Consider the following 13,171-nt stretch of genomic DNA (forward strand, 5'->3'; position numbering starts at 1 on the left):
AGCTGAACCATATCATATAATAGCTGAACCATATCATATAATAGCTGAACCACATTATATAATAGCTGAACCATATCATATAATAGCTGAACCACATCATATAATAGCTGAACCATATCATATAATAGCTGAACCATATCATATAATAGCTGAACCATATCATATAATAGCTGAACCACATTATATAATAGCTGAACCACATCATATAACTGAACCACATCAAATAATAACTGAACCACATTATATAATAGCTGAACCATATCATATAATAGCTGAACCACATCATATAATAACTGAACCACATCATATAATAACTGAACCATATCTTATAATAGCTGAACCATATCATATATTAGCTGAACCACAATATATAATAACTGAACCACATGATATAATAACTGAACCACATAATATAATAATTTAACCATATCATATAATAACTGAACCAAATCATATAATAACTGAACCATATCATATAATATCTGAACCATATATAATAACTGAACCATATCGTATAATATCTGAACCACATCATATAATAGCTGAACCATATTATATAATAGCTGAACCACAATATAAAATAACTGAACCATATCATATAATAACTAAACCACATCATATAATAGCTGAACCACATCATATAATAGCTGAACCACATCATATGATAGCTGAACCATATCATATAATAGCTAAACCACATTATATAATAACTGAACCACATCATATAATAGCTGAACCATATCATATAATAGCTGAACCACAATGTATAATAACTGAACCACATCATATAATAACTGAACCACATCATATAATGACTGAACCATATCATATAATAACTAAACCACATAATATAATAATTTAACCACATCATATAATAACTGAACCACATTATATAATAACTGAACCATACCATATAATAGCTGAACCACATCATATAATAACTGAACCATATCATATAATAACTGAACCACATCATATAATAATAACTGAACCATATCATATAATAACTGAACCATATCATATAATAACTGAACCATATCATATAATAGCTGAACCATATCATATAATAACTAAACCACATCATATAATAACTGAACCACGTCATATAATAACTGAACCACATCATATAATAGCTGAACCACGTCATATAATAACTGAACCACATCATATAATAGCTAAACCATATCATATAATAACTGAACCATATCATATTAAACTGTAAAAATATTTAAATCAGGTAACACTTCCCCGTTACAGTTCTTTCGGAGCTGATAAACTCAAACAGATAAATCTAAGCAGAATTCTATGTTGTTCATTTTATAAAAAACAAAACTAAAACATGTCATTTTGTAGTAAGACAAATATATAATAGAAGGCAAATTGATTGTATGCTTTAATATTCAAATTTGTTATTTACAGATGATACTGGATATCCTGGTCAATCAGAAGAGGGGGCTGTAGCATCACATACTATTGTATACGAAGGTCCTCCACGTCCTCCGCAACCGATCACAGAAGACCAAAGAAAAGATATTGAAGATTACAATAAGGAAGACGATAGTGTTGATGACCCATCCACAGCTTATGTAACAATGTTTGACTTTGGAGGAGATGAAGTGTTTCACACTTGGCATCAATGTGTCATGTCGACAAACAGTATATACCTGCTGGTATTTGATGTTTCCTTGTGGGAAAATCCAGACAAGCAAGATATCATTGTCGGTGAGTGATTTTACATTCAGATGTTCTAAGTTTTAACTGATTAGCTCACCTGGTCCGTCCGTCCGTCCGTCAACAATTGACTTCTTCTCCATAACCACTGATCAGAATTTGACCAAATTTTGTCAGAAGCATCCCTATGGGGTGTGGACTCAAAATTGTACAAATGGTGGGGCTGACCCCCAGGGGTCTGAGGGGCGGGGCCAAAAGGGGTCAATTTGGCTCTATTGATATAAACAACTCCTTCTCTGAAACCAAGCAATGGATATTGCTCATATTTTCCTGGTAGCATCACTATTGGGTGGGGATTCAAAATTGTACAAATGATTGGGCTGACCCCCCAGGGGCCTGAGGGGCGGGGTCAAATGTGGTCAATTGGGCTATATTGATATAAATGACTTCTTCTCTGAAACCGAGCAATGGATATTGCTCATATTTGCCTGGTAGCATCACTATTGAGTGGGGATTCAAAATTGTACAAATGGTGAGGTTCACCCCACGGGGGCCTGAGGGGCGGGGCCAAGAGGGGTCAATTTGGCTAAATTGATATGAACAACTTCTCTGAAACCAAGCAAAAAATATTGCTCATATTTGACTGTTAGCATCCCTTTGGGGTTGGGATTCAAAATTCTACAAATAGTTGGGCCGATCGTCACTGACCTCCCTTGGGGCTGAGAGGCGGGGCCAAAAGGGGTCATTTTGGCAGAATTGACATAAACAACTCTTTCTCTGAAACTAAGCAATGGATATCTCTAATATTTGACTGGTAGAATTCCCTTGGGTTCAGGATTCAAAATTAAACAAATGACCGGGCCAACCCCCTTGGGGCTGAGGGTTGGGGCCAAAAGGGGTCAATTTGGTTAAACTGATATAAACAACTTCTTCTCTGAAACTAAGCAATAGATATCACTCTCATTTGTATGGTAGCATGGTCATGAGGTAGGGATTCAAAATTGTACAAATTTTAGGGTTGACCCCACCAGGGGGCTGAGGAGTGGGGCTAAAAGGGGTCAATTTGGCTAAATTGATATGAACAACTTCTTCTCTGAAACAGCTCATATTTGACTGGTAGCATCCTTTTGGGTAAGGATTCAAAATTTTATTAAGGAAGGAACTGACCCCCCAGGGTGCAGAGGGCGGGGTCAAAAGAGGTCAACTGGTTTAAACAACTTCTTTTCTGAAACTAAGCCATGGATATCACTCACATTTGTGTGGTAGCATCCCTATGGGGTTGCCCCAAAAGTCAGTTTTATTTCATGGATTAATGCATTTTTTGGCATAAAAAACTCACGTACCCATATAAAATGCCTATAATATATTGAGATAGCAATACCAGTGACAAATATACTTAATCATTCTTGTTTCATATCTCATGAAATTCAGGTGAGCGATACAGGCCCTCTGGGCCTCTTGTTAGTTTCATTCACTAAAATATGTGTACATATGAGTTTTTGACATTTCCCCCTTTTTCATGAAAGTGAAAATAAACAACCATGCAAACCAAGAATTGAAAACCAAAACAACATACTTTTTCAGATAATTTTATACTGTAGTTGAAGGTAGAGATGCGTTACGGTTTACACCCCGCAAATGCGGCACTTGGAGTTTATGTCCAGATCTAACTATGCTTTATCAGCAAACCATTTCATTAGAATCAATGATCGCTATGTGTAGAATATTTTCTTGAATGATGAACAAACATTTTTGACTAAAGAATAGCTGCAAAGCTTTAGTCTGACTAGTGTGACCTATTTACTTTCGCAATTTTCGACAAGCATACTGTATTACAGAATGGTGATTGTATTAACTGTTTCTTAACCGTCTGTTTTGGTAATATTGTTAGAAAAAGTATAATATTAGCGATATTTTGTTTTTTAGCTCACCTGCCCGAAGGGCAAGTGAGCTTATGCCGTGGTGCGGCGTCCGGCCTTCCGGCGTCAACTTTTTCATTTAAACAACTTCTTCTCAATAACCAAGAGGCCCAAAGACTTGATATTGGGCCTGTAGCATGCTGGGGTGAAGGGCTACCAAGTTTGTTCAAATGAATGACCTTGACTTTCATTCAAGGTCACATGGGTTGAATCCGCTAATATCTTCAAACGACTTCTTCTCAAACACCAAGAGGCTCAGGCACTTGAGGTTGGGCCTGTCTGTAGCATGCTGGGGTGTAGGGCTACCAAGTGTGTTCAAATGAATGACATTGATCTACATTCACGGTCACAGGGGTGAAATATTTTTAAATCTTGTGATAGCCAAGAGTCACCAAGACCCGATATTAGGCCAATAATATGCATTGAATAAATTGGTTATCAGCATAGTATCTGTGGAAATGACCTCAATCAACTGCAAATTTGCTGTAGAACCAGGTGAGCGATACAGGCCCATTGGGCCTCTTGTAATTTTTCTCAGTCTTGTGATATCTGCTTAAATAAAGCCACAGTCTTAATAATTCTTACAGATGAAATCGCGCACTGGCTTAATGCAGTTGCAACGTACTCACAGAGCAAATCTGGTGAAAAGAAGTGTGCTCCACCAATTATCTTGATTGGTTCTCATATGGACAAAATAGAAACCGTGAGTATGCTTCATGATGATGTTTTTGAAAACACAACATTTCACCAGATATACATTGGAACTTCATCAACTCGAACTCAGAAAATTTGAACTAAGCCTAACTAGAAGTACTTTGTCAGTCCCGGCCGAATTGTCTCTTTATCCTAATGAAAGAAAAATTGAATTCGAAAAAATCCAAAAAATTTGTATAGACTGCAATGGGAAAATTTGGTCCAAACAATAAAAATCCTTCTTGAAATGATGAAATAACTCGAACAATCGTTCTTGAGTGTAACAACAATCAGTGGTAAACGCCGACATTTTTTCAACGTCAAATTTCCGTTTGCAATACTAGCTTTAGGTATCTGAACTACAACCTGCTGATTATTATATGCTACTATAAGTGTTTAATGAATTAATTTAATTGTCTGTGGAATCTTACAGCAACTCTCGGTGATAAAAAGTACTGCTTTACTTACCGTAAAAAATTGTGTATAGTGCAAAGTTTTTGAGGTTCATTTTCAATGAAAAAATAAATAAATAAAAAAAACACCTTATGTTCAACTAAGCAGCAGCTGAATTCTACAGCATAAGATGATAGGAATATGTACATTATCAAAGCTAATTTACCACATTTATTGACAGATTGTTTACATTATACTGCGATGGGCCTCGTCAGCTAGCAAATTGGAGTGGTCCCATCCAGGATGTTTATACAAACAAAATATCAATCCTACCCTCAATTACATTGTACCTTGTGGTTTTCACGGAAGTTTGATCTTTTATGGTATCTATACACGATATATAACAAGATTGACTGGTAAGCTGAGTACAGTGCTGGCTTACGTAATGTAACAAAGGCTGCCATTTTGAATACGAAAACAATTCTGCTGTCGTTGTGATGGTCACAACTTTTATATCAATGAAATAAACTTGTGGAATGGATAGATTTTACAGAGCAGTGCAGACGAAAAATTTGAGTCGTTTTCACTCTGACAGATCGTAATTTTTATGGCCAGTTGGTCAGTGACTGCCGCACGAGATCAAGGCATTAGTGTTACCCTTGCCTAATTGCGCATGCGTGCTGTTACAGCTTCCGTAAATAAACAAGTTGAACGTTATTAGTTTCTGGCAACACTCTGAATTTATAAGGTGATTTATTTAGACGTATGAAATAACTAACTACTGATATATCATTTCAAGTTTTGTTTGATGGTAATTGATGAGATATTATACATCGTTTTGGACCTGAGTACGACAACTTGCTCAAATGATATCTTATGTACAGCAGATGTTTGACTCACGATCTACTTAGATAAATCCAAGTAATTGCTTATAAATACACAATATCAAGGAATTAAAAAAGCCAAATAACTATTTATTTCTTTATTTGTTAACTAATTACTTACTTAATGCTATATATATAAGCATTGGTAAATCATAATCCTGCTGTTGAAGGAAACGATCATAAATCTCAGATCACATTCATGCATCTAACTGGCAAAAGCATGTACTTGTGTATACATTAATTGTAGTGCGCAGTGGATTTTTTCACTTCTCAAATTTTGAAAAAAAATGTGTACTATACACGAATATTTACGTTACATCAGGTAATTTCCCAAAGGGGTTGCCAATAATAATACCCAATATACTAACAGTCAAACAACATATCTACCTGCTCGTTCAAGCGGAACCAATAAAGTTCACACATCAGTAGTCGACTGTTGTTTGTACAAATATAGAAATGAAACAGTCACTGCTGCCTGTTAAATCTTTAAATGACTGAAACAATAGCGTAATTAATTCCGAGGTGTTCAGAGTATGTCTGTATAAACGTTCACCGTTGTCTTTATTAACTCGGATAACACACCAACTCAGTAACAGTAACATTTTATACACACATGTGCAATTCAACTTCCTGTGCTAATACACATGGAAACGGTGTGATTATCGGTAAAACCTATAAGCCTATCAAACAGTATATTATGTGTCCAATATAAGATAATGGTTCTTTTACGTTTTACATGTAATTGTGTTAGATTTAAACGGTTATTAAAATTTGATGTTACGTTCATAAATTGTTATTTGTTGAATTCCGTTTCATTGTTTTTCCGTTTGCGAACATGACATGTACATTATATTGTCATTGACTTGACTAAGCAAAAGAAAATTTATCGTGACTGTATATTGACAAAACTACACCAAACTACAAGTGACAGAACGAAACATTACAAATGCATGTACATTTATTGATCAGTCTCACATGCTAAACTGATGAGTGACAAAACGGAGTTATAATGATTGTATAATGTTGACAAATATTGACCAAAATTTGTACCAAAAACGACAACTCACCAAATTTGAATATTAGGATAACTCAAAGGGTCAAACATGCTAAAATCTTTAAACAGCTTCTTCTCAATAACAACGAGGCCAAGGGAGTTGATATTAGGTCTGTAGCATGCTAGAGTGAAAGGCTACCTGGTTTGTACAGGTCAATTACCTTGACTACATTCAAGGTCACAGGGGTCAAATAGTCTAAAATCTGTCCATGACTTCTTCTAATTTAACTATGAACCCCAGAGACATAATATTAGTTCTGTAGTATGCTTGGATGACATACTTATAAGTTTGTGGAAATGAATTAACTTCACTTACGTTCAAGGTCACAGAGGTCAAAAAGGGTAAAGTATTTAAAAATAATATAGCCAAGATATTCTGAAACGTGATATTACGCCAATACTTATAGTAAACCTAGCATACTCTGATATTTGAAAAAAGCGGTTATTAGCTTTTTGTAAGCTCACCTGGTCCGAAGGACCAAGGTGACCTTATGCCATACCGTTGCGTCCGTCGTCCGTCCGTCTGTCCGTCCGTCCGTCCGTCCGTCCGTCAACAATTGACTTCTTCTTCATAACAACTGATCAGAATCTGAGCAAATTTTGTCAGAAGCATCCCTATAGGGTGTGGACTCAAAATTGTACAAATGGTGGGGCTGACCCCAAGGTGTCTGAGAGGCGGGGCCAAAAGGGGTCAATTTGGCTCTATTAATATAAATGACTTCTTCACTGAAACCATGCTAAGGATATCGCTCCTATTTGCCTGGTAGCATCACTTTGAGGTGAGGATTCAAAATTGTACAAATGGTTGGGCAGACCCCCTGGGGGCCTGAGGGGCGCGGCCAAAATGGGTCAATATACCTATATTGATATTAACGACTTCTTCTCTGAAACCAAGCAATGGATATCGCTCATATTTGCCTGGTAGCATCAGTATGGGGTGGGGATTCAAAATTGTACAAATGATGGGGCTGACCCCCTGGGGGCCTGAGGGGCGGGGCAAAATGTGGTTAATTGGGCTATATTGATATAAATGACTTCTTCTCTGAAACTGGATATTGCTCATATTTGCCTGGTAGCATCACTATTTGGTGGGGATTCAAAATTGTACAAATAACTTGGCTGATCCCCCAGGGGCCAAATGTGGTCAAATGTGGCTAAATTGATATGAACAACTTCTCCTCTGAAATCAAGCGATAGATATTGCTCGTATTCAACTGTGAGCATCCCTCTGGGGTCAGGGTTTAAAATTGTACAAATGGTGGGGCCGACCTCCCTGGCTGCTGCGGGGTGGGGCCATAAGGGGTCAATTTGGCTAAATTGATATGAACAATTTCTCTTCTGAAACCAAGCAATAGATATTGCTGATATTTGACTGAGCATCCCTTTGGGGCCAGGATTCAAAATTGTACAAATTGTTGGGCCGGCCTACCTTGGGCCTGAGGGGCGCGGCCAAAAGGGGTCAATTTGGCTAAGTTGATATAAACAACTTCTTCTCTGAAACTAAGCTATGGATATCGCTCATATTTGCCTGATACAACCCTATGGGTAGCCCGGGATTCAAAACTGTATACTGGGAGCAGATGACAGAGCTGACCCCCGGGAGGATAAGAGGCGGGGCCAAAAGGGGTCATTTTGGCAGAATTGATATAAACAACTTTTCTGAAACTAAGCAATGGATATCACTCACATTTGTATGGTAGCATGGTCATGGGATGGGGATTCAAAATTGTACAAATTTTGGGGTTGACCACCCCCCCTCCCCCAGGGGACTAAGGGGTGGGGTCAAAAAGGGTCAATTTGGCTAAATTGATATGAACAACATGTTCTTTGAAACAGCTCATATTTGACTGGTAGCATCCTTTTGGGTAGGGATTCAAAATTTTATAACGGAAGGAACTGACCCCTGAGTGCAGAGAGTGGGGTCAAAAGGGGTCAATTGGTTTAAACAACTTCTTTTTTGAAACTAAGCAATGAATATCGCTCACATTTGTGTGGTAGCATCTGGGATTGCGCCAAAAGTCAATTTCATTTTCTGGGCCTCTTGTTTAGGCCACTACAAAGTTACCACACTAACCAAAAACTATCATACTTATGGGATATAGTTTTATTGATCATGCACATTGTTGTCATTAATCCGTATTTCCGAAAATCCTTTGCGTCCTATTCGACAAGCCGCAATTACGTCAGACCAAAACATCGTCAATTTTAAACGCACACAAAAAATTATCCGTATTCTCGAAAACCCCATAGGGACTTTTCGAAAATTGGAGATTCCCGCCGATCTTTCCTGCGGTGTGCTTGACTTTCATACTCAAAATACAAACACTTGGACAGCAAATTGTGATATATTTCATATTGATGACACTTCTGCACTTTGATATTAATAAAATTAAAGCACATAATTGGATCTTGGTGATGATTTCAAATAGAAATTATCAATAATTATGTGTCTGGTTTTCAAGTTTTCTCCAATATGGCGTCTAGTGAAGACTGAACCGAGCGACCGCAAAAGATAGTGGGAAGGTCAGGGGCCACCACGTTGATAAAAGGGCAAATATAGAGAGCTGCAAATCTCTCTATATATAAACTACATGATGCCAGAATGTGAAATGGATGCACATAAAAATGCGTCCTTAATTTGATTTGACCCCTTATGTGTGTCAACAAACACCGCATGTGTGTACTCACTGTCGGTATATGTCCAAGTGAAAATACTTCCGATCGGAATTGGCGGATCTAGATCGGTTGTACGTGCATGGCCTGTGATTACCGGTGAATACATGACTAAAACTCAAAAACAATAAAGACCACTCCTATGAAGTTAATATAAATACTAATAATTAAATGGTGTAACAGGATCGAATGGTATATGTAGCTATATACTCAGTAGTATAGGCCTACTGACCGGTACTGACACTGACAGCCGACAGAGGACGACAAAATTCAATTTCAAATATAATACTGTATATAGGTTTTTTTTAGCGTATGCCAAATTTCGTGTTTTCTGTACAAAATGACACGTTTTATTTTTAGCGTTTTCACATGTAATTCAAATTTTAGCGTACATAGGTTTCATACAACAAAAACGAAGAAGTACAGTACAAGAACATTTATTGAAAATCAAAAGTTCTAACATCGAACATGGAACGCATACGTACCGCGTGTACCGTTACATGTATGTGCGTCAATCGGCATGGCCTAGATATACTACAGATAATTCTCAGTTAAATGGAGATATATTTACATATCCAGGACTTTGCAGATGCCTGCTTCTTTGAAGCCGTTCGTTATAATCTCAGGCCTTGTTTTCAGGTGATCGTTCTATTTAACCAACAACTTTGCACCTTGTAGTTTCATTTTGGTTAGCGAAAAGGTCAACAATAATGTCAATGATCGCAGCGCCACCTGCTTGCTGTTTGCCGATCTCTTCTCTTACAAGGGAGCTAACTCTTTCTGTAAAACGTGACCAATTTTAGCGATATCTTATAATTCGCGACCGAGTCTGGTCACGAAAATAGCGAAAATTGGACACTCGCTAAAAAAAACCCCGATATACGGTATTGTAAACTTACTGCACAAGCAAAATGTAAACGATATACAAAATGTATATACAAAATAACTTGTTTTTTGCGTTGGTCTACCTCTTTTACAGGTTCTGATGAAGTTTCATTAAAAAAATGTGCACTTTGTAAAAAAGTCGGTCTTATTTGCGTAGTCAGTTTTAAGCACTAAACACTACTATTCGGCATATGTGTTTTATGCACGCCATAGTAAAATTCTTTTGCACTTAAGTGTCAAAAGAACATAATGACCATTTGGCTTTTTTTGCACTTAACTAATGTCTGTATTTTATCCTAAAACGGCCGCCCATTGTAGATAGTTGCTTAATCGGTCTGATCGGACGGGTTTGTATTATACAATATATCAATTAAATGAGTTAAGTCAGTTACAGATATTGTTTTTGATATTTTTATTTCCACTGTTTTGTAATATTTTATTTTTAATTTATTTTTTGCTGTAAATTTACGTGAAAAACACTCTTGAATCGACTATTGTCAGATGCATTTAATTTAATTATTGCTGCAATATAGAAAAGATACTAAGATAGAAGGTCTGAATTTGATTTTGGTACCAACTTTTAGGTCACCTGAGACGAAGTCTCAGTTGACCTATTGCAATCGCCTTTTGTCGTGCGTCGTGCGTCGTAAACAATTTACATTTTCAACTTCTTAAAAACTGCTGAACTAAATTCAATGAAATTTTACAGGAAGCTTCCATGGCTGAGGGTGAACCAAAATTGTGAATTATATGGTCCCCACCCCCCAGGGGCCTGAGGGGCGGGGCCAAAAAGGGTCAAATTGACTAAAACTTCAAAAATCTTCTTCTCTACTCTCAGATAAGGTGGAATCAAACACTCTTCATAGATGAAAGGGTCTTAACTTGTATCAAATTATCAGCATGGGATGACAGTTTGATGGTATGTACATGTTGGCCCTAGTTGACCCCCAGGGGCTGGTGGGCGGGGCCAAAAAGGGTCAAATTGACAAAAATTTCAAAAATCTTCTTCTCTACTCTCAGATATGGTAGAATCAAATACTCTTCATAGATGGAAGGGTCTTAAGGTGCTTTACCAAAATTGTGAATTTCATGACCCTGGGGTCTCATGTTTGCCCCTGGGGAGGGAGTAAACTTTACTATAGTTTATATAGGGAAATCACATTTTTGACTATTATTTGTTGGATTTGTATTGGAATTCATTCTAACTTGTATCAAATTATCAGCATGGGATGACAGTTTGATGGTATGTACATGTTGGCCCTAGTTGACCCCCAGGGGCTGATGGTCGGGGCCAAAAAGGGTCAAATTGACTAAAATTTCAAAAATCTTCTTCTCTACTCTCAGATATGGTAGAATCAAATACTCTACATAGATGGAAGGATCTTAAGGTGCTTTACCAAAATTGTGAATTTCATGACCCTAGGGTCTCATGTTTGCCCCTGGGGAGGGGGTAAACTTTACTATAGTTTATATAGGGAAATCACATTTTTGACTATTATTTGTTGAATTTTTATTGGAATTCATTCTAACTTCGTTAACATTATCAGCTTGGGATGACAGTTTGATGGTATGTACATGTTGGCCCTGACTGACCCCCAGGGGCTGATGGGCGTGGCCAAAAAGGGTCAAATTAACAGAAATTTTAAAAATCTTCTTCTTACAGCCCAAATAAGGTAGAATTAAATACTCTTCACAGATCGAAGGGTCTTAAGGTGCTTTACCATAATTGTGAATTTCCTAGCCCTGGGGTCTTGCGTTTGCCCCATGGGAGGGGATAAACTTTACTATAGTTATAGGGAAATCACATTTTTGACTATCATTTGTTTTATTTGTTTTGAAATTCATTCTTTCATTCAAATTTACTGAAATATTTCAAAAATCAGGTGACCGTTAAGGCCCATGGGCCTCTTGTTTAAATGATCTATTGAAAACTTTTTTTAGTGAATTTGAATGAGCTGACATCCATGATACAAATGTACATGTATATATATGTACTTGAGTATATAACTTGCACATCTTTTCAGTTACATGAATTAAACAAACATACTTGCCAACTTTTTAGGTCACCTGAGACAAAGTCTCAAGTGACCTATTCTAATCCCCTTTTGTCCGTCGTCGTGCGTCGTCCGTCCGTAAACAATTTACATTTTCGACTTCTCCAAAACCCCTAAACCAAATTCCATGTAATTTGGCAGGAAGCTTCTATGGCTAAAGGTCAACCAAATTTGTCAATTATATGGTCCCCACCCCCCAGGGGCCTGAGGCGCGGGGCTAAAAAGGGTCAAATTGACTAAAACTTCAAAAATCTTCTTCTCTACTCTCAGATATGGTGGAATCAAACACTCTTCATAGATGGAAGGGTCTGAAGGTGCTTTACCAAAATTGTAAATTTCATGACCCAGGGGTCTCACATTTGCCCCTGGGGAGGGGGTAAACTTTACTATAGTTTATATAGGGAAATCACATTTTTGACTTTTATTTGTTTGATTTGTATTGGAATTCATTCTAATTTGGTAAACATTGTCAGCATGGGATGACAGTTTGATGGCATGCACATGTTGGCCCTGACTGACCCCCAGGGGCTAATGGGCAGGGCTAAAAAGGGCCAAATTGACCGAAATTTCAAAAATCTTCTTCTCAAGACCAAAATAAGGTGAAATCAAATACTCTTTATAGTTGGAAGGGTCTTAAGGTGCTTTACTAAAATTGTGAATTTCATGACCCTGTGGTCTCAAGGTTGCCCCTGGGGAGGGGGTAAACTTTACTATAGTTTATATTGGGAAATCACTAGCTCACCTGGCCCGAAGGGCCGGTGAGCTTATGCCATGGTGCAGCGTCCGTCGTCCGTCAACTTTTTCTTTAAACTGCTACTAGTCCTAAAGTATTGAATGGATTTTCACAAAATTTGGTCAGGAACATCCTTGGGGGAAGGGGAACAGAGTTTGTATACATTTTTACTCTGAACCCCCAGGGGCCTGAGGGGCGGGGCCAAATAGGGG

General features: G+C 37.6%; 1 protein-coding gene across 2 annotated transcripts in view; it reads left to right on the forward strand.

The window, feature by feature from the left end:
• LOC117317597 overlaps positions 1-6,250 on the forward strand; it is a 66,017-nt gene extending 59,767 nt beyond the window's left edge. For both annotated transcript variants that reach the window (XM_033872446.1, XM_033872447.1), the window contains exons 7-8: positions 1,420-1,722; positions 4,178-6,250. In XM_033872446.1, coding sequence (XP_033728337.1) covers positions 1,420-1,722; positions 4,178-4,383 — 509 coding nt within the window. In that variant the 3' untranslated portion in view covers positions 4,384-6,250. The remainder of the gene's footprint in view (positions 1-1,419; positions 1,723-4,177) is intronic.
• The last annotated feature ends 6,921 nt before the right edge of the window (positions 6,251-13,171 follow it).

The sequence above is a fragment of the Pecten maximus genome, chromosome 19 (assembly GCF_902652985.1).
Source record: "Pecten maximus chromosome 19, xPecMax1.1, whole genome shotgun sequence".
Classification (NCBI taxonomy): Eukaryota; Metazoa; Mollusca; class Bivalvia; order Pectinida; family Pectinidae; genus Pecten; species Pecten maximus.